This window comes from Sturnira hondurensis, unplaced genomic scaffold, assembly GCF_014824575.4.
Source record: "Sturnira hondurensis isolate 20B ecotype Veracruz unplaced genomic scaffold, ASM1482457v3 Scaffold0019006, whole genome shotgun sequence".
Taxonomy (NCBI): domain Eukaryota; kingdom Metazoa; phylum Chordata; class Mammalia; order Chiroptera; family Phyllostomidae; genus Sturnira; species Sturnira hondurensis.
Window position 1 is genome coordinate 10,271,407 of NW_028091637.1, and position 25,648 is coordinate 10,297,054.

At 47.9% G+C, this 25,648-nt stretch overlaps 1 protein-coding gene across 1 annotated transcript in view; it reads right to left on the reverse strand.

Moving 5' to 3' along the window:
- Positions 1-318: 318 nt before the first annotated feature.
- Positions 319-25,648, reverse strand: part of GLB1 (galactosidase beta 1) — a 75,810-nt gene continuing 50,480 nt past the window's right edge. Inside the window, exons 13-16 of the mRNA XM_037070869.1 lie at positions 23,533-23,646; positions 21,640-21,771; positions 19,146-19,397; positions 319-896 (exon numbers count right to left, since the gene is read on the reverse strand). Of these exons, the coding sequence (XP_036926764.1) occupies positions 642-896; positions 19,146-19,397; positions 21,640-21,771; positions 23,533-23,646 (753 nt within the window). The 3' untranslated portion in view covers positions 319-641. The remainder of the gene's footprint in view (positions 897-19,145; positions 19,398-21,639; positions 21,772-23,532; positions 23,647-25,648) is intronic.

Below are 25,648 nucleotides of genomic sequence, written 5' to 3' on the forward strand. Positions count from 1 at the left end.
CCCTGGGCAAGGCATGCGTATCACACAACACCTTGCAGACATAGCATACGCACTCATGTGTGTGTGTGTGTGTGACCACTGACATGTGTGAAGGCCTGTGTTAAGTGTGTGAAGAGATGCAGCTGCTACATCAAAACACACAAAAGGGGCTCAAACTTCAAACAAGGATCAGAAAGGCAGCAGTCCACTAGATCAAACCAGGACGATTTTCCAGGCCTTTGAACCTCGAGCGAGTGAAGTGGCTTCCTCAGCCCACTCAGGTCTAGTTATGATCTAAATCAGAACTATAACTTAATGCCTGCTCAACGTCAAAAACAGTAACATTATGAATGCAAAATTTATTTTTAAAAAAGACAGAATGATTCTTCCAGAATAAAAATCAGAAACACCTCGAAAGCTTCTGTTCCGACTCTGCAGACACACCCATGTACGACCACCCCCACCCACCACGCGGCCTTGGCAGAGGTGGGTCAGTCACTGCGAAGCTGCAGGGAAACCTCAGGTGAAAATCCACAAGCTAAATCTCTTTTCCAATCGAAGTCTCCAGTGAATGCTGCCAGTGCAAGGAAGGAGACATGGGGGGTGTGCAAAAGGCCAGCGCTGCAAAGGATCACAGGCTTGCACCATCACCCAGGGTCTTGTCAGGAGTCTGGATCGGGCAGGTCTTGGAAGAGAGGGTTGTAGGTCACGGCTGCACTGATAACAGGTTTGTCCACAAACTCCACAGCGCATGGTTCTAGGGGACTGTCACTGCAGGGCGCACGCTCCAGTTCTAGCACTACGATGGTGTTTGGGGCTGATGCCACCAGGATGTGCTGTGGCACAAACAAGGTCATCTGGGGGCCCCGTACGGGCCAGTAGCGACCAAGATTGAAGCCATTAATCCACACCTGACCCTGGAGAGAGAGAGAGAAAGAGAGAAACCATCAATCCCAGCTGCACGAATCCTGAGGAACAGGAGTGCCTTGATGCCCGGACATGCCAGCAGCCGCAGTCAGAAAACACCCCCATGCAGGCCTGCTCCGTCACAGCGGAGGCCAGCCTGGGGTCCAGTGTTCTGCGGGGATGACTGGCCAAGTCAGGCAGGGGCTGGGTGGGAGAAACAGCCAGTTGCCCCAAATGCCCACTCCCACTTTAGGAAAACACGTGCTTGGTTCCTCTGCCTGGCTTCTGCTGTCACACGTCAGTGCTGGACAACACTGTGGCAGCTTCGCCAAGTGTCTGAAGTTCATCCTGGGTCCTGGAGGACTACCTGTCTCCACATACCAGCCTCTCCCTGACTCTTCTGTACAGAGAATGGCAAACGGCCTCCTCAAGGAGGTGAGCTTTCCTTCTTGGTTCCCTGCTCCTAGAGGCAGATCTTGACCACGCTGTCACCGTGGACTAGGTGAGCACAGGGCCCGCAGCCTGGGAACACACAGGTCCCAGAGGCTGTCCCCAAACAACCCCTCCAGAAGGATGTGGGGGCTGGGGGAGGAAGAGCCCCATCTGCTTTGGTGTCTGCATAACTGCCGTGTTTACTAGTTTTCGCACCAACATCAGGGTGAGAGTGGCATGCTTGCTTCCAGAAGCAGAGGGGACCCTACAGGCTGCAAAGGCAATTTCTGTGAGGAGAGAAGCCGCTTCCACTGCGAAGCTGAGAGCAGAGGAGAACTTCCTGAAGGAGAGCGCTGACGGTTGGGTGTGCCCCCCAGCCTCCCCGCAGGTGCCAGCATCTGCTCAGGGGGCGGGATGCACCCGCTGGCTCAAGAGATGGACCTTTCTATCCCAAAGAAAGGGAGCAAAGGAGGGACGATCACACACAGGAGAGAGATCTCGAAGGGAAGAATACGCAGGAGAAGAAAGAAAGAAGGAATAAAAGGAGAAAGAAGGGAGAAAGGGAGAAAGAAAGGGAGGGAGGAAGAAGTAAAGAAATTCCTCTCCACAGGGCAGCTCAACTCATGACTTTTCGACACTACAAATTGTGCTAAAGCAATGCATATAACAAATTACAGAAGATGTTACTGTAAATAGGCTTTGTGTTAGAGGATTCTGCCCCACCGTAGGCTGAAGTAAGTGTTCTGAGCATGTTTAAGGGGCTAGGCTAAGCCATACTGTTCCGTAGGTGTCCTACATGCATTTTCAACCCATGAGATTTTCAACTTATGATGGGTTTATTGGGGTGCAACCCCAATGGAAGTCCAGGAGCATCTGTAATGGGGGGGGAACCCTGACTATCACCTGCTGAGCCCTGATACCCAGCATGCTCCTGGTCACAGCTGCGGTCCCTTCCCTTACAACTATTTAGTTGCTCAGCTTTGGGTATTTTTTTCAGCTTTCAGAGATCCCCTTTATTCCAGCTCTCTCTGCATTTCCTAGCTGGGTTTAGTCCCACCACGTGCTGGCTGCCTGATGTTGGGCAGGGCCCAGCTCACACCAGTAGTGAGGACGCAGAGGACAGGAGGATGCAGTGCATGCCAGTGTAGTGCCAGCCCCGGGGAAGTGACCTGCGAGCTGTGGCACTTCTCCTGCGGTCCAGTGAAACAGTCGGGGTCTTCCTNAGCTATTTAGTTGCTCAGCTTTGGGTATTTTTTTCAGCTTTCAGAGATCTCCTTTATTCCAGCTCTCTCTGCATTTCCTAGCTGGGTTTAGTCCCACCACGTGCTGGCTGCCTGATGTTGGGCAGGGCCCAGCTCACACCAGTAGTGAGGACACAGAGGACAGGAGGATGCAGCGCATGCCAGTGTAGTGCCAGCCCCGGGGAAGTGACCTGCGAGCTGTGGCACTCCTCCTGCGGTCCAATGAAACAGTCGGGGTCTTCCTGTACCCACACGAGCAGGCTGGTGATTAAAAACCGACTGTCGTTGGGATTCAGTCATTTAGAAAAAGGATGACAGTTTCACAGTAGCCAGAACCACGTTACTCTTGTTTTTTTTAAACCACGGGACACGTTATCTTGATCCATCCTGAAAGGTAGGTACACTGACAGCTTTACCAGGTTTTTATCAGTTTGACATCTGCCGGCGCCTTGTTTTCACAGGATTAACGAACAGCCACACTTCACTTTCATGGTCGAGGGGGGAGATGCGTTCAGAGGTAGATTAGCATTGGGGGTGGGGTGGGAGGAGGGTTCTGTGAGCAGCCCATGAGGAACAGCTTGTGCACCATGGATGCCACAGTGCGTTCCAGGTGAGGGCCAAGCTGACTCTTCACCCAAGAGTGAGGTGAAGAATGTGGAGGTTTGGTTCCTTCTCCCTTAAAGCTCTTGAGTTGAGTCATATCCCCCTGGAAGACTGGCAACCATTTCCCTAAATCCCCTCCACTCGAGGGTTCTGGGCCAGAGTTGGCCAAAAGAGGACCTTGAGATAGGGAAGCAGCAGCCCTTGAGCTTGGGGGTTGTCCCGGCTACACCCAGCACCGACAGGACCTTGGTCTCCTCTGCTCCGTGTCCACCCCGTCTTCGTGAAGGCTGTTCCGCTGACCGACAGTACAGCAGCTTCCCAGGGCGCCAGTCCCAAAGCCCTCCCCGTGAGCTCCCCCAAGTGCCACTTGGGTGGCCGGACTTGTTCCCGAGAGTCCCCTGAAGCGCTGAGTTGCCCAGTGCAGGTGGGCCAATTAGTGTCCTTCATCTGATGCTCTGTCCCCTCTTCCAAATTCTAACTCCTAGTGAAGGGTCCCCCCAGCAGCCCCACTTCCCAGACTGCACCGTGACCGACAGACACAATGCCAAACTGTCGCTCCCAGTTATTGATCAGAGTTGATACTAGCTTTCTCCTAATCACTTCCTTAATTCTGGACACTGCATATTCTGTCCTAGTTATTCTATTTTTCCCCAACATTATCACATGAGGCCCACCAGGAGCCTCCAACAGCCATACGGACTCTCCCTCCTGACTCACCCCCATGACTCTCCAATTTGTAGACCCATGCCTCTCACCTTCCCTCCCACATCCCCCAAATCCAGGGTCATGTCTTCTTGGGCCTTGGTTAGCTCCCCAAAGCTAGGAACGTCTTCAGGACAAAATTTCCCTTCACATGCAGCTTTAACGAAAGGGCAGCCAATGAAATTGATGGCAGTTTGGTTGCCCTTCCCAGAGAGAGGAATGACAAATTTGGAAAGAGCAGGTCGTAGGCAAAGCCCGGAGGCATCGCCGTTCAACAGAACTTTCTGTGCCGATGGGATGTCCCGTGCTGCCCAACAGAGTAGCTGTGCGCACCTGAGAGCGACTATTGAGCACCTGCAAGGTGGCCGGTGCGAGGAAGGAATGGAATTTTCTCTTTCAGCTGAAACGTAAATAGCCACATGTAGTTAGCAGCTACCGTAAGGCTGAGGTAGGGTGAAGCACCTATAATTTCACCTTCAGACCACAGTCTCTCTGCTTCTCCCCGGCCTCACAGTCCGCCCTCCAGAGCAAGTCGTCCCCACTGCCGCCTGAGATGACCGCAGCCTCCTCTCAGGCCTCCTGGAACCCCAGGCTCCACACAGCAGCAGAATGAGACGCAGGTGACTTCCATGCATGCCTGCCTCCTACCTCCGTGTCATGGCCTACAGGACCCACGCCTTGCTCCTCTCCACTCTGACTCTGCCACTCTGCCCCTTGCTCACTCAGCTCCCCGCTGAACCTGTCCCCATTCCTTTAACACACCAACTATTCCTCATGATGGTGCCCCAGATCGGAAGCCTTCTGACGGCTCAGGTCTCAAACCACGGTCACTGTTCTTGGTACTGGGCCTTCCGCTCCAAGTCCCTCACCACCCCTTCAATCTCTTCATTTTTTCCTAGTATTCGTCATTGTTTGATATTCGTATCATTTCTTTGATTACTGATTCATCAGCTATTTCCAGCATGGGCTCTATGAAGAGAAAGGCTTTGCCCCCCTTGTCTGGGGCGACACGCCTAGCGTGCTCGTCAGATCATACTGGTCGATCCGCCTGAGAAAAGAGTCACCTACAAGCTGACACGAAGCCCTACTGAAAAAATACTTCGTGTTTCTCTGATCTGCTTAAGAGTTTTATTTTATTTTTCTAAGTACAGATTTATTTTCAGAGAGAGGGGAAGAGGGAAAGAGAGGGAGAGAAACACCAATGTGTGGTTGCCTCTCACACCCCCCCCAGCTGGGGACCTGGCCCACAGCTCAAGCATTGTGCCCCGACTGGGGATCAAACCAGGGACCTTCCCATTCACCGGCCAGTGCTCAATCCACTGAGCCACATTACCTAGAGCAAGGATTGTAGAGAACATTGTTGAAGAAAAAGGAAATATTTGCACTCCTCCTTGATTAGCATGGTCATTTAAAAAGGAATATATACCTTCTGACTTTTGAGTCTCTTAAACAAATTATGCTGAAGTTATTGGTGGAAGGGTGAGGAAGCACATGCTGGTAAATGCCACGTAGAAGTAGACACACTCTGAATTAAAGGGGTGAGCACCACGGGGGCCATGCAGTGGCTTTTGGGGCTTCCTGGGGCTGTCCCAGCTGATATTTTCATGACGACACCTGACTTTCTCTGACCATGGCTTGACACTCGACAGGCTTCCCACTCTTTGCTATTATTACTAAGGTGATAATAGTATAAATGTTAGGTTCCAGGAAAGGCCTGACCTATTTAATTAATCAGACAGATACATGTGTCTGTCTGTTCTAAATTCTCTAGATAAGTCAGTCCTCTCCTACGTTCCAATGCTGTTTGAAGTCACGGTTTAAAATTCTTCAAATTTGGCTAAGAGTTTATTAAAAACAACAAATTCGGGCTCAATGTTGATTTGATCACATGCTGAAAGAAGGCATTTAGATACTTGGAGAACTTAAAGTCAAGAGACAAATGTCCATTTCCCAAAATTTAAAGGGCTCTTATCATACACAATTCCCGGGCAATGGTGATGCTAACTTTGGGAGAAAGAAAAGAAAAGCAGATTTTTTTTAGACAGGTAAAATAGTCAAGGGCTTGCTCAGATATGATGTTAGAGAAATCTCAAGGCAGTACCCAGGAGGAAATGAGTTCTTCTCTCCAGCCCAAAGGGGTCTGTGGCTGAAGCACACCCACTACTTTGCTTCCTCTCTGACCCACAGCACTGGTGTGAGAGCATTTTTTTGGTTTCTCTGTAGAGAACCAAAGCCATGAACACCTAAAATATTAGCGTAAAAAATGAATCACGTCTTCCCCCCATCGAACCCCAAATGTAATTTCCTTTCCTTTGAAACTCACAAAAGTTCCATCATTTCTTGATTTTTTTAAAAAAAGATTTTATTTATTTATTTTTAGAGAGGAGGGAAGGGAGGGAGAATGAGAAGGAGAGAAACATCAATGTGTGGTTGCCTCTCGAGTATCCCCACACTGGGGACCCAGCCCACAACTCAGGCATGTGCCTGGACTGGGAATCGAACCTATGACCCATGGCACTCAACCCACTGAGCCACATCAGCCAGGGCCATTTCTTGATTTCATTAATGGAGTACTTTGCTTAACACTAGTCATCATACCACCTCACCTATGAACAAGGCTAAGAGCTGGTGAGCAAAACCCGCCTCCAGGTGGCCATGTGTTTGTTGTAAAGTCCATGCACGGAAAAGCAGAGGTGCCCTCCTTCACTCGGGGCCTGCTTACTCCTGCTTACACACAATTCAGGTTCTGTTAGTAACTTGATGTGTATGTACAGAAAGCAGCCCAATTATCTAGTTTCCAAGTTCACAGGACTTGTGACAAGAAACAACACATTAGATGGAAATGGTAGGGGGAAGAGTAAGTGTAAATCAGTCCAGAGAAGTTTAAAAATCACATCAAATTCAGAACGAAAGTAGGATCAGACAGTACTAAGACCTGTGGCAGAGTGCAAAAATACCCGCAATTCTTTGCAGTTCCCCTTAAAAGGAGGCAGAGTCTGTCTCTCCATCCCTCGAAGGGAGATGGTGTAATGACTTGTGTTGGCCAAAGGACACAGAGTAAGTGACACACAAATTATGGCTTGAACCTTAAGAAGCATCACACGTCTGCATTCTTTCTTTGAACGCAGCCAGTCACCACGTGGAGGAGCCACGTGGAGGATAAGAGAGAGGGCCCAGTCTTCTCTGTACCCTCAGCACCCGGCCAGCCAGCCAGCTAACACCTAGGAGCAGAGCCCCCTCCCTCACTAGAAGGACACGCCCACTGAGACAAGCGGAAAAACCACCCATTCTGACAACACCCAAAAAGATGAGCTGACCTTGGCGGGTGTGGCTCAGTGGGTTGAGCGCCAGCCTGTGAACCTAAAGGTCTTGGGTTTGAGTCCCAGTCAGGGCACGTGCCTGGGTTGTGGGCCAGGTAAGAAGTTTCTCTCCCTCTCTTTTTCCCTCCCTTCTCCTCTCTCTGAAAATAAATAAATAAATAAGGTCTTGAAAAAAATAAGCAGAATAAATGGGTGTTTTAAACCATTAAAATTGGACGGGTTGCGGAATCTACATATCCTGTGACCACAATGCCGCCGTGAGTCTTCTCCTTTCCCTTTCTGGCTTTGATTTGAGTGGTGCTTTTCATGACGCCTGTGATTCGGTGGCAAACCCGTTGCCAAAAACCAGTCAGTTCCTCTTTCACTAATCAGCCACCGAATCTTGTGAGGGCTCCCTCAGGGTGCCTGTGCCCCTCTCAGGGCTGCTGTGAATGATGTGACCGAGTGACAGGTGTGAACACTCAGCACAGTGACTGGCACGCAGTAAGCGCTCAATGACCTGGCCGTTACTGTTATTGTCCCCAGTAGGACCCTCCCTGCCCTCCATCCCCACTGCCACATTAAGGTCCCAGCTGCACCCTTTCTCCCTGGACCACTTCTCCAGGAGAAAAGCAGTTGCCGGGGTAATAACAGTTCTGTTTTATGTGTATCAGGTTGAAGGTGCTTAAAAGACCTCCGATGATAGGCAGTTGGGTGTTTTGCTCCGGGTCCTCAGAAGTGCTGAGTTGGGTGTTACCAGCACATCTGTGGGGCGGATGTCCCTTGGAAATGTGAGAAGGGGCCCAGAATCAAACCCGGAGGTCTGAAACATGGAAACTGAAAGAGAGGCTCAAGAAGGAACAAATTGGGGGAAGAAAAACCAAGAGAAGTGTGGTCACAAAAGTCAAGAGAAGCATTTCAAGGGAGGGAGTGGTCACTCATGTCAGATGTCACATGCCAAGAGGTCAAGGCCCGAGAAATATCTGGGGAACATACCATCATGTAGGCACTGGTGGCCTTGGATGGAACAGCTTCAGAGTTAGTTTCACTGGTTGTGACCTTCTCCTACTAGCGGCAAACCTGGGACAGGTTCCTCATCTCTGCAGTCCCACAACAAGCGCTGAACACCTGCCTTTAACCTGCATTAAACCCACCTTGGGATGTACACAGACTCCTAAAGACCGACAGGCCTTCTCCAGGATGGCCCGAAGGTCTGAAAACATAGATGATGCTATTTCACTGTACTGAATGCAGCTTTATTTATTGTTTTGCTATGTTTCCAGGTTTTATGACCACCTCTTGGATTGATAGCCAAGAATGGATAGCTTCTCTTGACTGATGAGTAAGTGCCTGAGACTGAACATGTCCAAAACAGAGCTCCTCCTGATCCTTCGCCGGCTTCCCCCAGGTTCTCCCCAGGCTCCCCCACCTCGGACACTGACAGCTCCGCCCCTCTGACTCTAGCGTCTCCTTCACTCATTTTCTCCCCACCACAGCTACTCCTTCAGCAAATCTTGCCTTTCCTTTTTAAATGTTTTTATCTATTGATGAGAGAGAGAGAGAAAGAGAGAGAGAGAGAGACATTAATTCATTGTTCAACCCATCCATGCATTCATTGGTTGATTCCTGAATGCACCCCAACCGGGGACCGAACCCTCAACCCTGGCACACTGGGATGGCACTCTAACCAACTGAGCTACCCAGCCAGGGCTGCCTTTTCTTTTCCACACAGAAAAGGAACCCAAGCCCACGATTTCTTACAGGATGACTACAAGAACAATTAGGAAGAATATAAATGTGCTGTTTCCCTACCAGCACTGCTCTTGTCTGTCACATTTACACGTTCCAGTCAGTCATCAAGCACTTCTCCTGGTGCATTCTGCACACGGTTGCTTAAAACCTCCCCCGTTCTACAAAGTTCTCAAGGTCACGTTCAAACTCCTTGGTACATGAGACCACAAAACCATCTTTTCAACTGCGTTTGCTACCACGCCACACCCCACTCTCTCTGGGATGTTTTCTTTGACTTTGACCAGCTCACCAATTCTTGGACACCAACTGGGAGTCCAACAACTCCCTCTGACACCATGTACCTAAGGCTGAAGTCAGATCCTGCAAGATAAAGGGCTCCGTCCCCCAAGACGGCTCTCACTCTGACACCGGTGACAAATATCAAGCCACCCGTGCTTCTGGGCAACATGCTATAAATTGAAGGTTCCCCAAGCCTCCGTCTTAGGTTTCATAATTAGCTAGAATGGCTCACAGGACTCTGGAAACTAGTTTACTTATATTTATGAGTTTATTATAAAGGATGCAACTCAGGAATGGCCAGATGCATAGGGCCAGGTGTGAGGGTGGGGTGTAGAGTCTGCAACCCTCTTCAGGGGCACCTCCCAGCCCTGGGTGGCTCACTGACCCCGAAGCTCTCCCAGTCACCCCAGTCTGGAGTTTTTATTTATTATTTTTTAAATTTTTTTAAAGATTTTATTTATTTATCTTTAGAGGGGAAGGGAAGGAGAGAAATATCAATGTATGGTTGCCTCTCATATATCCCACACTGGGACCTGGCCCGCAACCCAGGCATGTGCCCTGACTGGGAATTGAACTGCGATCGTGTGGTTCGCAGGCCTGTGCTCAATCCACTGAGCTACACCAGCCAGGGCTGGAGTTTTTATAGAGCTCTGTTTCCAGCTCCCCCTCCCAACACTTCAACCCTCTGATCACTCGGTGATCAGGTGTCAGGAGATGACTGGTGAGAAAAGGGATTTTTGTCGGCCCTTTGTTATGAATTTTTTAGTTCATGATTTGTTATATCTTGAAAGAGGTAATGCTTGCCTTTAAAAATAAAACTGCTTTTAGTCAGTGTTCTGCTTTGATTCTGATTTAAAATAAAAGCATCATTCTGGGTGAGGAGACATTGGACGTGCTCCGCCACATACCGACACCCACAAGTGGCTAAAGCATGCAGGAAAGGCCACAGGACATAGTAATACGAGGTTTGCCCGCCCCCACCTGGAGGAGAGGCCAACAGTCCAAATGTCACTGCACTGGTGGGACACAGGTAAAGCACTGCCTGTCTCAGGGAGTTGGCAGGCAGACAAGGGTTCTGTGTAGGCACACGCTGGCCTGTGTCACTTGGATGCAGCAAAACATGCCTGGTCGGCCTGCTGAAATCCCAGCCAAGTTCAGGCATTTAAACCAAAAGTCACATCCCACTCAAGTAAAGCCAAAGTAATCAGAAGGGATTTTTTTATCTCATGAATCACTCTTACCATGACTCCATTCACTAAATCAAAGTACCGTATATTTGCCATGTATAGAGTGCACTCTTGGCCCACATTTTTGAGGGAAAAATAAGGATAAGCATTATACATGGGTTTTACCTGAAATACCTTGTATCTGTTCTTGTGTTTTGTAATTATTTGTCCCATAAAAGTTCTGGTGCCATAATATGTTAAAACACAAATGCTAAAATTCCTTTCTAATACAAAAAACTAGTATCTAAATGTAAATAAATAAATAAATAATTGATTTTTTTTTTTCAATTGAAAATGAAAGATTTTGGTTTTTTTTTTTTTTTTTTTTTTTAAAGCTTGGGCCCAAAATGTGGATGTCCATTACACACGGCAAAACAGGGGAATCCCTTCATAGCAAGTCAATAGTGTAAGCCAGGAGGCTGGGGACAGGAGCCCTGTAGGACCGTCTTGATGGAAGAGGGTTAGCCTGCCTGGAGATGGAGTCTGAGAAATGGCCATTCAGTCCCTCCTCCCCCCGCCCCCACAGCTGCCAAAGTGCTCACTCCCCCAGAAGTCAGAACTCAGTGTCCCATAGGGGAGAGAGGTCTGTCTGTTCTGTGTGTGTCGATCACTCAGAACCTCAGGAGTTGGTTCGAGCCAGTGCTCACCACCAAGGACCACTGCTGGCCAGACAATGAAAGAAAACACAGATGCTCTGTTCTAGGTATGCTGTATGTAAATACGTCCTCTCATCTCAAGATCTCCGCAACTGAGATCCGCAAATCCTGTGGATGGATGTGAATGTGTGTGTGTGTGTGTGTGTGTAAAGCTCTGTTGAGATACAATTCACATCAGTGTTTTTTGGTATACTACAGAGCTATGTAACTGTCACCACAATCAATTCTAGAATATTTTCATCACTCCAGAAAGAAACCCTGCAGCCCTCAGCAGTGATTCCCCTCCCTCCACCTCACCCCTCCCTCCACCTCACCCCTCCCCTTCTTCCTTTTCCCTGCTCTAGGCAACCACTCATTTTCCAGGGCCCATGGATTTGTCAATTCTGGACATTTCGTATAAATAGAATCATACCACATGTATGGTTTGTGACTGCCTTCTTTCCTTTAACATGTTTTCAAGGTTCATCCATGTTGTACAATGTATGAGGACTTCAGTTCTTTTTATTGTTGAATGATATTCCATCACGCACAGATATATCACATTCTGTCTATGCACTCATTAGTTGTAGGACATTTGTGTTTTTCTGCCTTTGGGCCATTTTTAACGTATTTTTATTGATTATGCTATTATAATTTCCCAATTTTTCCCAATTTTCCCCCCTCTGCCCAGTACCCTGCTTCTCTCCAACAATCACCACCCCCTCCATGGGTTGTGCATGTAAGTTCTTTGGCTTCTCCATTTCCTGTGCTATACTTAACATCCCCTTGTCTATTTTGTACCTACCAATTATGCTTCTTATTGCCTGCATCTTTCCCCCACTCTCCACGTTCCCCCTACCAGCTGATAACCCTCCAAATGATCTCCATACCTATGATTCTGTTCCTGTTCTAGTTGTTCGCTTAAATTTTTTTCTTATTTTTTAGATTCAGTTGTTGATAGTTGTTTGTTGTCATTTTAATGTTCATAGTTTTGATCTTCTTCTGTTTCTTAGATAAGACCCTTTAACATTTCATGTAATGATCGCTTGGTGATGATGAACTCCTTTAGCTTGACCTTGTCTGGGAAGCACTTTATCTGCCCTTCCATTTAAATGATAGCTGTGTTGGAGAGAGGAATCTAGGTTGTAGGTCCTTGTTTTGATCACTTTGAATACTTCTTGCCAGACCCTTCTAGCCTGCAAAGTTTCTTTTGAGAAATCAGCTGATAGTCTTATGGGAACTCCTCAGTAGATAACTCTCTGCTTTTCTCTTGCTGCTCTTAAGATTCTCTCTTTATCTCTAAACCTTGGCATTTTAATTATGATATATCTTGGTGCGGTCCTCTTTGAGTCCAACTTGTTTGGGACTCTCTGTGTTTCCTCGACTTGTATGTCTATTTCCTTCACTAAATTAGGGAATTTTTCATTCACTATTTTTTAAAGTAAGTTTTCAATTTCTTGCGTTTTCTCTTCTCCTTCTGGCATCCCTATGATTCAGATGTTGGCACTTTTGGAAATGTCCCAGAATCTTCTTTTGCTGTCCTCATTTAAAAAAAATTCTTGTTTCTTCTTTCCATTCTGGTTGAATGTTTCTTTCTTCCTTACGTCCCAAATCATTGATTTGATTCCCAGTTTCCTTCCCTTACCTGTTGGTTCCCTGTGGATTTTTCTTTATTTCACTCAGTGTAACTTTCATTTCTTCCTTTATGTTGTTGCCTTACTCAGTGAGTTCTCTGAGCAACCTTATCACCAGTGTTTTGAACTCTGCACCTGATAGGTTGCTAATCTCTATTTCATTTAGTTCTTTTTCTGGGGTTTTGTTTTGTTCTTTCATTTGGGCCATATTTCTTTGTCTCCTCAGTTTGGCAGCCTCCCTGTGTTTGTTTCTGTGGATTAGGTAGAGCTGCTTTGACTCCCTGTCTTGGTACACCTATTAAGTTGTATGGGGTAGAGCCTTAGGTATTTACCAGGACAGGGCAACCCGCTTCACCACTTTTGGGCTCTGTGTGTGGGGAGGGTTTGGAGAGGGGATAGTGCCACTGCCTGGCTTCTGGAGGTTTGCCTGGCACTCGTGCCTTTCCAGTCACTTCATCCACTTCCCCTGCAACTGGTGCTCTTCCAGCTGTTGCATTGGTGGTGAATGCCAGAGTGGGTGGGTTTGCATACGTTTGAAATCCGTGTGGGCCCTTTAAATGGACTCTCTGGAGAAACCAGCAGTTTCTCCTGCTGCCCCAACCTCCATTGTTTTTTATAGCCAGAAGTTACAGAGCTTTCTGTTCGCAGCGCTGGCACCCTGTGTGGTCTGGCCTGGGGCTGGGACCGCTGGCTCCCGAGGTATCCCTCCTGATTTGTATCCACCACACGTGAATGTGGGACCACCTGTTCCACCACCGCCACCACCTCTTCGTGCCATACCATGTCTCCTCACCTGCGCGCCCTGACTCCACCTCTTCGCCCCTCCTACCCATCTGGACGACTGTGGCTTCTTTAAACCCGTGGTTGTTGGACTTCCATACAGTTCGATTTTCTGGCAGCTCTGGGTGTTGTTTGTTTTGAAGTTAGTTGTAATTCTTGTGGTTGCCTGAAGAGGTGAAACACATCTACCTACATCTCCATCTTGACTGGAAGTCCTTTTGGCCATTTTGGATAATGCTGGTGTGGTAGTTTACGTATCAGTTTTTGAGTGGGCATGTGGATCAGATGGACTTTTGGGGTTCTGAACCCTCTGACACACCCACAAACATCGTGTATATGTACTTTTCAGATATGAAGGGGCAGACCATTCATCAGACTGTTGAAATCAGTCAAGAGCCTCTGCCTGGATAGTTAGCCCAAGCTCCTCCTTGACCTTTGAGGCCTGTTCAGTGCTACCTGCCTTCCTGCCTTTTCACATTTGCTTTCACATCAGACATACCTAGGGCTCAGGGAACTGTTCCACCACCTACTTCCGTACCTTATTCTAGATGCCCAGCTCTCTGAGTATCTGCTCATCGGCAAACAGGAGATAATGCTACAACTTCCTACCACATGTGTCACTCTTAATGATTATGGAGATAGTGTTTCTAAACTGCTGAGAGGAGCCTGGCTCTGGGACTCTTGGTGTGACACCTACATGACCTGGCCAAGGTGAACCCCCCCTGATCTCCAAAATGTCCCGGGCTTTTCCATTTCTGTACCTTTGCTTCTACTATTCTTCCACCTGAAATTCCTTCCCTGACAAAAAAAAATCCCTCCGATTCTGATGAAGAGCTTTCTATCCTTCAGGTCTGTTTCAAGCTCCATCTGAGCCACACATCCCTTCTGATGATCCCTGTAACAGACATGTTCTCTTTCTGCTTTGCATTTCTGGAAAGTTCCTTCTCTTAGGGCACTACATTGCTACCACTCAGTGAGCAATGATTTGGGGTTGGGTCTTCTCGTTTGCCTTGCCCCTGCACCCACAGCACCCAGCAAAGCCCCTCAGCACTCCCATTTGCTTTCTTCCCAGGGTTCAGCAGCAAAGGCACTGGTGCACCTGTTTGCCAGAAAGCATTTACACAGCACCCAGGCCCAGGAGGAGGGCAGGATGGTAACTATGCCAAGCACTTGAAAAAAATGCCCCACATGGAGCTTATGACCCAGTGGCTATAACTAAGGTGTCAACCTAAGTGTGATGAAGCACCACGGTGCTGAGGCCAGGTGGGGCGTAGAAGGGCTCTCAGGAGGGCAGGGCCAGCCCTTTCCTGGACTAAGGGCCTAGGAAGGTTTCCTAGAGGAGTCAACATCAGTCTTGACAGAGGAGTATGTGGTGGCTAGGCGGGCAGAGTGAGAGGATAAAAAAGCATGAACGAGGAGGGGGAAGCAGCACATCAAGGTGGAGAAGGAGAAGTAGAAGGAGGGGAGAAAAGAAGGAGCAAGGGAATAAGAACAAGCCTGCTGGCCAGAGTGGGGACATCCAGGGAGGGCTTCACTTTGTTTCAGGTTGTAGAGACCCCAGATGTCACTTCTTGGCTGCAATGCAGGACTTGGCAGAGAGGATGGAAAGGCTGACACACGCAGGAGGAAGTATGAGAACAGGATCTGGGCCTGGAGGAAGAAGGTGGGGAGGGGATTCAGAGCTTAGACTTCCTCCTAGAGGCCACTGGGCAGGAAGTGAGGGTGGAGGTAGAGAGATAAGGCTGACAGGAAGCTGAGGGAACAAAGGAGTTACACCTGATAGCAGTCAAGGAGGGTGAGCTCTCAGAGGAGGAGGTGGGAGGAAGAATAAACTGGCCTAAGTGGAGTGATGAAGGTTAGAAAGGGCCTCTGAGGGAGGGGGAGAGGCAGACCGGGGACTCCTGGGCAAGGTGGGGGCCTCCAGAGGATGGAGACAGTGAGAGGATCTAGGTCTTGATGAATGCACTGGAGAAGTCCCCTTGCAGTCCCCAGCTACCAGTGAACCAGCAAGGGCCAATGGGAGACCTACTAAAGATGGAGGATAAGCACAGAAACAGAGGAGAAGGGCAAGGGGGCCAGTGATTGATGGCTCTTAAAAAAGGATAGGGATGACGTCTGGGCTGGATAGGGAGGAACTAGCCTTAATGGTACAAAGTTTTAGGTCCTCAGGAAGATTCGAGAGCAGGCCTGGGAGGCATGAGAGTTTGGGGGAGGGACACACCTGGCCAGAGAGAGGACATTAGACCCGAAAATTCTAGAGGTACGATCACCAGAGTGTAACACATGCTGGGTCTGAATCAATTTCAGATTGTGGGACCATCACCCCAATTGAATCCCGGAACATGTCCATCACCCCCCCAAGAAAGCCCATCCCCACGCAGCCTCTCTCCATCCGTGCCGTGAGTCTCCGGCAACCTTCATCCACTTTCTGTCGCTAGAGAACTGCCTTTTCTGAACATTTCATACAAATCGAATCATACCATAGGGGGTCTTTTATGTCTGGCTTCTTTTGCTTAGTGTCATGTTTTTCAGATTGATGCGTGTTGCAGCATGTATCCGTAGTCAGCTCCTGTTTACTGCAGAATATTATTCCAGGGTATGGCACACATTATTTATCCATTCATTAGTCGATGGACATTTGAATTATTTCCAGTTTTTGGTTACTAGGAATAATGCTGTTAAGAATATTCATAGTTAAGTCTTTGGGTGGACATGTTTTCATTTTTTTCTTGAATACATATTTAGGAGTGGAATTGCTGAGGCCAATGGTAATTCTATGTTTGACACTGTGAGAGGCTTTCAAATTGTGTTCCATCTTACATTCCCATTGTAGCCTTTTACATTCCCACAAACAATGGAGGAGTGTCCCCATCTCTCTACATCCTTGCCAACACTTGTTATTGTCCACCTTTTATTGTTACAGCCCTTCTAGGGAACGTGAAGTGGTACTTCACTGTGGTTTGGATTTGTACTTCCCTAGTGACTCGTGATGTTGGCTGTTAATCTTTTCATATACTTATCAATCACTGGCATAACTTCTTTGGTGGAATGTTTATTCAAGTCTTTCTTCCCATTTTTTTCTTTGGGTTGTTTGTCTTCCCATCATTGAGGCGTGAGAATTCTTTATATATTTCAGACAAAAGTCCTTTGTTAGATATATGATTTGAAAAGAATTTCTCCCGATCTGTGGCTTGGATTTTTATTTTCTTAATGACTTCTTTTGAACCGGAAACACTTTTAATTTAAATGAAGCCCGAGTCACTAATTTTCCCCTTTGAGGATCATGCTTTAGGCATCAAATCTAAGAAGTCTTTGCTTAACCCAACGTCATAAAGATTTTTCTCCTTCACCTAGAACTTTTATAGTAGAATTAAATTAGAAATTAATAAAGATAAGATATGCTAGAAACCCACAAATATATAAAAATTAAACATCCCATTTCTAAATAACCTATGGGTCAAAGAAGAGATAATAAGGGAAATTAGAAAACATTCAGACAGAATAATGAAAATATTTTCCATAAACATTTAAAAAGCAAAAAGTATAAAAGGGCATTTATTAAACACACTCCACGTGCATGTTTTGCCCTCTCCTCTCCCAGCTACGGACCTCTGTTTTTCTTTTTCAGAGTAGAACTTTTCAAAAAGAATGATTATATTCAAAGCATCCATACTTCTGTTCACGGGTTCATTTCCTCACCCTCCACTCTTCCAGGGCACACGGCCTGGCTTGCAGAAGCTTCACTCCACGGGCACAGCCCTTTCGGAGGGTCCCGGGGGCCTCCTGCTGCCAGACCCAGCAGCAGTGCTCCTGCCTTCCTTTCACTTGTCCTCTAGGCCGCACCGGTGCGGGCTTTCCTCCTGCTTCTCTGGTCTCTCTTCCTTGCTCTCCGTCACGTGCGTATCTCTCCGAGATCAGCCTCAGACCCTCTTTTCTCCTTCTGCAGGCTCTTTTTAGAGAACCTCATTCATCCTGTATTTTCAACGAACGCCCATATGCAAATGAGCTTGTATGTGTCCTTCCAGCCCAGACCCCTCCTCTGAATTCCCAGCCCTCCTCCAGTGTCTTCTCAGCGCTGTCCTACAAGGCTTCTCCAACTGAGTTTGTCCAAGTCCCAGCTCATGACCTCACTGTCCCAGCCCATGTCTTCCTCCAAAGTTTCTTCTTTCGGTGAATGGTGCCACCCATCCAGCTGCAAGTCTGGAACCTGAGTCACCGGGGAAATGACTCTTTTCTTCAACCCCCTACATCCAATCCACCATTACAACTTATTGATTTAACTGCAAACCTCTCCCCCGTAGTGGACGTCCTCTCCCCCATGGCTACCGCCATCCCAGTTTCTTAAGGAGATTCTGATCCACTTTCCCTGCATTCACACCTATCCTCCCCCAGCCCGTTCTGCAGACTGAGGTGGGAGATGCTAGTCACATCACAATCATGGCCTGTCACTCTCCTGCTTTGATGGCTCTCAACATGAAGACAAAACTGTAATGTGATGCAACTGGCCTATTCCAACCTGGTCTCTACCCACTTCCTTGCCTCTTCTCTGAACCACACTCTCTTTTCTCTGAGTTTCACACATGTGGGCCCTTCCTCATATTCGCCGTTTTCCCCTGGAAGCACATGGCCTTTGAACACGTGGTCTGCTCTGCCTAGAACACGTTCCCCTCCCCTTTTTGCCGTGTTAATTCTTACTTATTCTTCGTATCTCTCAAGCATCACTTCCCCCAAGTAAGGCTTCCCTAATCTCCATGCCAAGGTCAGATACCCCGGTTATTATCAACTCCCAAATCTCTTCTTAGCATCCATTGCAACTCCAGTTTCACCACTTACTTTGGGTTGTTACCTGATTTGGTCTTGCTCCCCACCTAGACTGTAAGTTCCCTGAGGGCAAGGACCATATCTGGTTTTATATACAGGGGCAAAAGGAAGTTTACAGTTGTTTGTATGGAAAATAATAATACTCATATAGAAATAAGCTCTGCGTTTTGCATACTCACAACTGTAAACCTACCTGCGCCTCACCCTGTATTGTTGTACCACATCCTTAGGGCCTAGCACAAAGTTTGACATATGGTAGCCCCTGAAAAGAACTCTTTTGAATGAATAACTGAGCGGTGATAAAGTTATCTAAGATGAAAATAGGACTTGAGGTAGAGAAAATGACAGTGAAGGAAGACACACTAGTGTCTTCAAAGAATAAGGAAGAGCGGCCAAAAAACCAGCTGAGGATCACACAGACACACGTGGACACCCCTAGGGCACGGGGCGTAGGAAGGTGGGGGTGTGATGTAGGCACGGACAAAAGAAAAACAGGCTCTCCCAGAGAGTCACCCCTTTGCTGGGGCCAGATTTTCCTCAAAATAAAGAGGAAGTGCCCCTCATAATCGATATCCAAAGGGGCTATGAGTTTTCGTAGAGGAAGCAGAAAAGCCATCATTCACTAAAGGAAGTTGCCAGTCAATGAAAATGGGGTAGATGACGCCACCTCTAAGCTGGCCATTGAATCCCTGACGACCGGCTGTGGCCTCACCCCCCCGGAAGGGGTTCGCTAAAACCCTCCACTCCCCAAACTGCCGCATGGCATCTCATTAGCAGCTCTTTTTGATTCTTTCTTAGACACTGAACACCAGACTTCTGAGGCTTGAATTCGAACACTTTCTATGGAGACACGTACCTTGGTCCATCCAGGAAACTGGATGAAGGTGTCCTGGGGCAGGTCTGGGATCCCACTGGGAATGGAGAAGTTTCCCGCATAGAAGGCCGGGGCTGTATAGTTCGATGAGCGGGGGGCACAGGCTTTTCCAGGGCGGCTTCCGTCATTGCCATGCCAGTCCCCCAGGAGGCGCACTGCATCCTCTGTGTCCAGTGGGAACATCATCCAGTTCGTGAGGATACTGGAGTTGAGGGTCAGGTTAGAAATCAGACCCTGCAAAGGGGAAACGGGGCAATGAGCTGGGGCAGGGAGGAAAAGGTTTTGAGTGTCTTTGTGTTCCAGCCCTGAATTCCTGGGAAAAGCAAACTGGGATATGAAACACTAGCTGTTAAGACTCCAACCGTGTGTAAAGTGACACAGACCTGGCTTAGGGAAAATCACATCTCCCTGGGAAGAGGCGCGTTTCCCAAACCACAGCTTTCCCTCTCCTTTGCAGGCCAGATGTCCCCCTGAAAGGCTCCGAGTTCTGCCTCTATAGGAAGGGAGTTGAGCCAGTAGGGCTTTTAACCCCAAATCCCTGATTTCAGTGTTTGATTCAGAGCCATTGCTAAAAGGGTGGAAAAGATGGAACCTGAAGAATGCAAAAGGACATTCAGCTCCCTGAAGATGGAGGGAGGGGACAGACTCTGCCCCTGATGTATAACCCAGACCAAGCAAGTCTTGACCTTACGCTCCTCAGCAGCACTCACAAGGGCGGTCACACCCGAGTCCACCAACCTGCCGTAAGGACTAAAGGAGATAGAATCCATGAGGATACTTTGACACAGTAGACCCCCTCATCCCTGGGGCCTTTATTCCGAGACCCCCAGTGGATGCTTGGAACTGTGAGTAGCACTAATACACAATATGTTTATCCCTACGCATAGGCGTACATGCCTTTTCCCTTAAAGGAAATACTTTATGGCTTCTCTTTGGCATATCCAAATTACCTGCATCAATACTTTTGTGCTTTGGGGCCACTGTTAAGTAAAATGAGGGTGACTTGAACACACGCACTGAGATACTGTGACTGTTGATCTGATAACTGAGACGGCCCTGTGAGGAGATGCTGGACAAGGGGACGATTCACGTTCCAGGCAGGATGGCGTGAAAGGGCATGAGATTCCATCACAGTACTCAGACAGCATGCAATTTAAAGCTGGAATTGTGTCTGGAGTTTTCCACGTAATATTTTTGGGCCATGGTTGACTGCAGGTGACTGAAATTGTGGAGTGTGGAACTGTGGGCAAGGGGGTTGCTGAATCCATAAAGGCACACCAAAAGCAGCGATGATGATGGTGAACCTTGGATGTGTATTCTGAACTTGCTCTTCTTATCCAGCAAGGGACGGGGGCAGGTGTCCATGGCACTGGCCACCACAGTGGAGCCTCTGCTCACGGCTCATCTAACTTCCCCTTCTCAGCCTTCGATACGGGAGAACACCTCCATTCCTAGTGAGAGCCCAGATTTGTCTCGGGCCATCTCTCACTAATAAGCCTCAACTGCCCCTTGAGTAATCCAATAAAAGTTAACAGGCAGCTGTGTGCCAGGCTCTCTGCTGGGCACTGGGGACCCAGACACCACATAAGCATCCCTCTCACTCCATGGCGAGAGCCAGGCAGGAAGGGACATTACTTACTGCCTGTAACAGGGACATTTCTATTCAGAGAATGGCCCTGGCATGGCCATCCCCTGAGGCCACAATTGTTTCCCCTCTGAGCTGCCACGAAGGGGGTCAGGAAATAGCTCAGACCCCCGCCCTGTGCTAGACCAGGTTGTGCCATCATCCCCTCGGTGCGGCCTCCTGTTCCCTAAGTAGATGGTGAGGTAGCCGAGGAGCTACCTTGACATCTTTGCATCCCCCGAAGCACCACTCGGAGCAGTATGAGTTTAGCCAATCTTTGTTGAGTAATGCTCTAAAAATGTGTGTGAGGAAAACGTATTTGGACCAGACACCAGGGCACAGGGTAAGCGGCTGAGGCAGAGAAGCAGTGCACCAAGGCTTCGTACAGTTAAAGGTCTGTCGTGGATCGTATGTACCCAGGAAACAGAGCAGACCCAATGCCAGGCCGCCTTTGTGGGCAAGGGGGTGCCTTTTGGGAGCTAGGTGGGCTTTATAAGCAAAGGCAGAGCCCAGTGGAGTGGTTTTCTTCTGTTTCTTTCTGCAGGATGATTGAACTCAAACCCAGGGGAAGCGTTCTGTCTGCAAAGCTCAACTTTGTCATCAGCTGCAGAGGAAATAAGGCCTTCAAAATAACCCAACTTCTAGGTTGCAAAACAAATCAGGGCAGGTTCACTCATCAAATTAGACAACGTATGTGTGCTTTTAAGAATTGCTTCTGTGATAACAGGGCTGCAGGGGGAAAAAACGTATGTGTGAGCATTTTAAAGTAGATTTACAAAAACTTCCTCGGGTGGCTTAGGCACAGTCCTGCCAACCTTTGAACCTCACTCCCAGCAGCGAGGCTGGTCCTACCTTATAATCATTGATAAAATGGCCATAGTTCACGCGTCCCATATTTTCCACCAGAAGGTCCAGGGTGGCTCCAGCCCTGCCTGTTATGTTCAGAGTGATCACGTTGCTTCGGTCAAGGATTCCCTGGGGGACCTGTGGGTTCAGTGTCAGAGGAGAATTACCTAAGGTGAGCAAATCAGCAGACAGGCAGGTCACTCAGTTAATTCAGCACTCGTTTTCCCTCCCTGAAGTGTCACCAGACTTGGGAGGAAATGTTTTGATGGCCCCTTAGTCCCAGTCATGGGCTTTCTAAACAGGAAAGTCACCAGACACAGCCCTGAGCAAGGAAAGGTCTAGACTGGTTTCCTCTGCTTGGGAAAGTTTTGCTTCATGTGTCTACTTTTAAAAATTGACTTGAGAGAGAGAGAGAGAAAGGAAGAGAGAGAGAGAAACACTGATTCGTTATTTTATGTATTTATGCATTCATTGGTTGCTTCTTGTATGAGTCCTGACAGGGGATGGGGCTCACAACCTTGGTGTATCGGGACAGCTCTCTAACCAAGTGAGCTACCCGGCCAGGGCTGCTTTGTGTCTATTTTTAATAGGGAGGGAATGGAAGCAAAAAAAATTCCAGGGGAGGATTTTTATTGCAGGAACCTCTTTGTGTTCTCGTAGTACAAAAGGCAGGCATTAAAAAAAAAAAAGCGTCTAAACAAAATGGTGAGCAGAGATAAAAATCAAATAAATGAGATAAAAATCAAGAGTTAGGTGGAGTGTTCTTACCTCAGAATACCTGATGCAATGCGTCAACCATGAAAATTATATAATGGAGTGAACAAAAACAACAGGCATTTTAGCAGCAACCTATTCCTAATGTGTTCTTTTAGGCTTTTAAACAGAGTTTTAATTTTTCATTAATTTATTTAATTGTTGTTCAAGTACAGTTTTCTGTCTTTTACTCCCATCCCAGCCCACACCCCCAGTGCTCCCCACCTCCCTCCCATTTCCACCCCCCCCCAAGTTTTTGTCCATGTGTCCTTTATACTTGTTCCTGTACACCCTTCCCTTTTCCCCCTGAAATCCCCTCCCCTCTCCCCTCTGGTCCCTGCCAGCCTGTTCTCTATTTCAGTGTCTTTGGTCACATTTTGCTTGCTTGTTTGTTTTGTTGTTTAGCTTCCTGTTAACGGTGAGATCATATGGTATTTGTCTTTCACCGCCTGGCTTATTTCACTCAGCATAGTGCTTTCCAGTTCCCAAAAAAATGTTACTGACTATAATTCACTAATACAATTCCTAAATTGAAATGCAAGAAACAGTCGCCATCAGTATACACATAATGTCTTATAGGAACTTGCTCCCATGGAAAATAAAGCTGCTAATGACAATATAATGGGAATGTTTTAATTTAAAATGTTCTGAACAAATTTTCTTAGTTAGGAAAATCTCTTCATGTGCTCTTTCCCATGAATATTTCAATGAGAGGAATGCATCTGTTATGAAGCCAAGTTCTTTGTGGATTTTTGCTCTAACTCTCATGAACAATCCTTCAGAATATAACTTTCCTTAAACGAATCGCCACTCTGGCATGTACAAATTGGACCCTTTCCTCAAGGAGCTAAGAAGACATGGGTGACATGCGGTGATTAGTCACCCAGGATGGCCTTGCACTGGGGACACCAGAAAGGTTTCCCTGAGGGTGGGGCCTGGAGAACGGCCCTCCCGGTTAAGACACGGGAGGGGTGGATTCGGCCGATGGAGCCTGGGTGACCTCATGAGGCCACAATGGGGCCAGCTATGAGAAGGCTGGAGGGTGGGCTGAGGCCTGGAATGTCTATTCGAAAGGACTGGTGCTGCCAAGTGCAGACCACACCCCCCCTGCTGGGGCGGACATACACTGCCCGAGGCAGTCCTTACCCCATCCACAGAGACATAGGCCCGGTCGTGGACTCCGCCGAACGGGGAGGAGAGTGGGGTTGGGCTGCTGCAGTCTTCGGGAAGCGTGGTCCGGTACAGCACAAACCCAAAATACTGGTCAGAAAGGGACGGAAGAAAAATTCGTCACTTTCGCTATTCATCTTAAGAGAACTCATTTGCCCCTGATCTGGGCGAAAGTGGTATTTCTAAACCGTAAGGAATGGAAGGCCTCCCCAAGCTCTGGGAAAAGTTCAGCCGGGGAGAAGGCAGCTGGCCTCAGTTTTTACATCATGGAATAACTACCATGGTAGCAAATTTCAGGGAGCCGTGAAGACACTTTTATCAAACATCCTTTTCCTGCCTGAGCCAAAGGGACTCCGGAATGTGCTCAGTGATTTGCCCTGAATCTCCGAGGAGGGGTCCTATAGCATATATTTTGTTACCTCGAAAAACCAAACCAAAACAAAGAAACAAACAAAAGAGACAAACAACAACAAAGCCAAGACTGTTTGGTGAAACATTTTCCAGGTCCTTGGGCAATACCTGCTCTAACATGCAAAACAAGAGTCAATCAGAAACTGTTTCAAGGGCAGGAGCAGGGGAAATGGAGACAGCGAGAGGCAGGGGTGTAACCTGCTGCTAAGTCAGAAAATACTTTCAGGTGCTGGTGTCCCTGCTCGGAAAGGGAGGCCCCAGGCAGTCGGCCTCAGTGGCAACAGCACCCACAGCCTCAGGGAGTGACCTTTCTGCTCTGGACATTCGCCAGGGTGAGCTGGGCCACATCCTGAGTCAGTGAAAAGAATCCGAATCGCGATACTTCAGGGGCCAGAGAGAGAAGGTTCCTGGCGTCCAGGGCTTGGAAAGCAGGGCAGTGCACCTCGGGTAAGTGGAGCCGAAAGAAATGCCCACCTGTGTTCCTGGCCTGCGGGAAAGGACTGGAGCCGCCGCTGAACATTCAAGCCCAGGATGCCTCCCCCCCTGACCCCCACGTTTCCATTCATCTTTCTCTCTCTCTCTTTTTTCTTTTAAAAGGACCAGAATAGTAAGTCTTAACTCAGAGGCTGAGAACTTGGTGAAAGGTCCCCAGAGGGGAGTGGAAGCTGAGATGCTCCCTGCAAAGGTGTAGCTCAGGCCTCGCAGGTTGAGGGGTGGGGGAGGTACCAGGGCTGCACCCCACTTCCTGCGGCTGTGCCTCCCATGGGTTTCATTGGAAATAAATGTTTTGTGAGCTTGCTCTAGACTCCAAACAGCTGGGGCTCAGGGAGCCCCACCCAATCCAGAGCGCTGCCTCTGTCAAAGAAGCGGAGGGAGCCTGAGAAACGACAGAGACTCGAAGTGCCTATACGTGAACTTGGAATTCACTTTCCAGGCTCCAGCTGCTCTAGCATCGCGTCTTCTCTCATGGGCTGCAGGGCTGCGCCAGGCGGGAAGGCACGTTCTAGTGTGCAGATGAAGACACGCACACGTAGCCGGTGTACGCTCAAATTAAACAGGAAACTCGGCCCAATGTTAGTGAAAAAGGTGGGGTGGGGAGCTTAATTATTCGTCTTATTTATGGCATACCACATTTGTTGGGATAAAACATTCTTGTAAAATTATACAAGTGTGAAAATAGTCCCTTGTAAAACATTCTCATAAAACTTGTAAAATGTTACAAATGTAAGAATAGTAACTGGAGACAAAACGCACTAAATTAAGATTCGGTGTGTTCTTCCTGCATCATGGTTGCCGTTTTCCAACATAAAAAGTGGGGGAAGCTCTTAAACGAAAGACGGGGCAGTGCCCGGGGATTAAACTCACACCCACGCACCACACAACTCTGCTCCTCTGTTCTCTTCCAAAGCAGAAAAAAGATTCTCTGCGAACCCAATGCAGTAAAAACACAGTCCTTAAACCTTTGAGCTAACTACAAATAATTAAATTGTCATTTTTTGAGTACAAAAATGGTGGTTTTCCACTGGTACCTAGTAACAAGGATTAGTTAGATCAGAAATGCACTCAATTTATAGCTAGTACACAATAATGTTGAAAACAGGTTGAGCTACAACTTCTTTGAGTGAGAATAAGAAGAAATGGGGGAAATATAGGGACAAATCAGCCTAATGTGCAATATTTA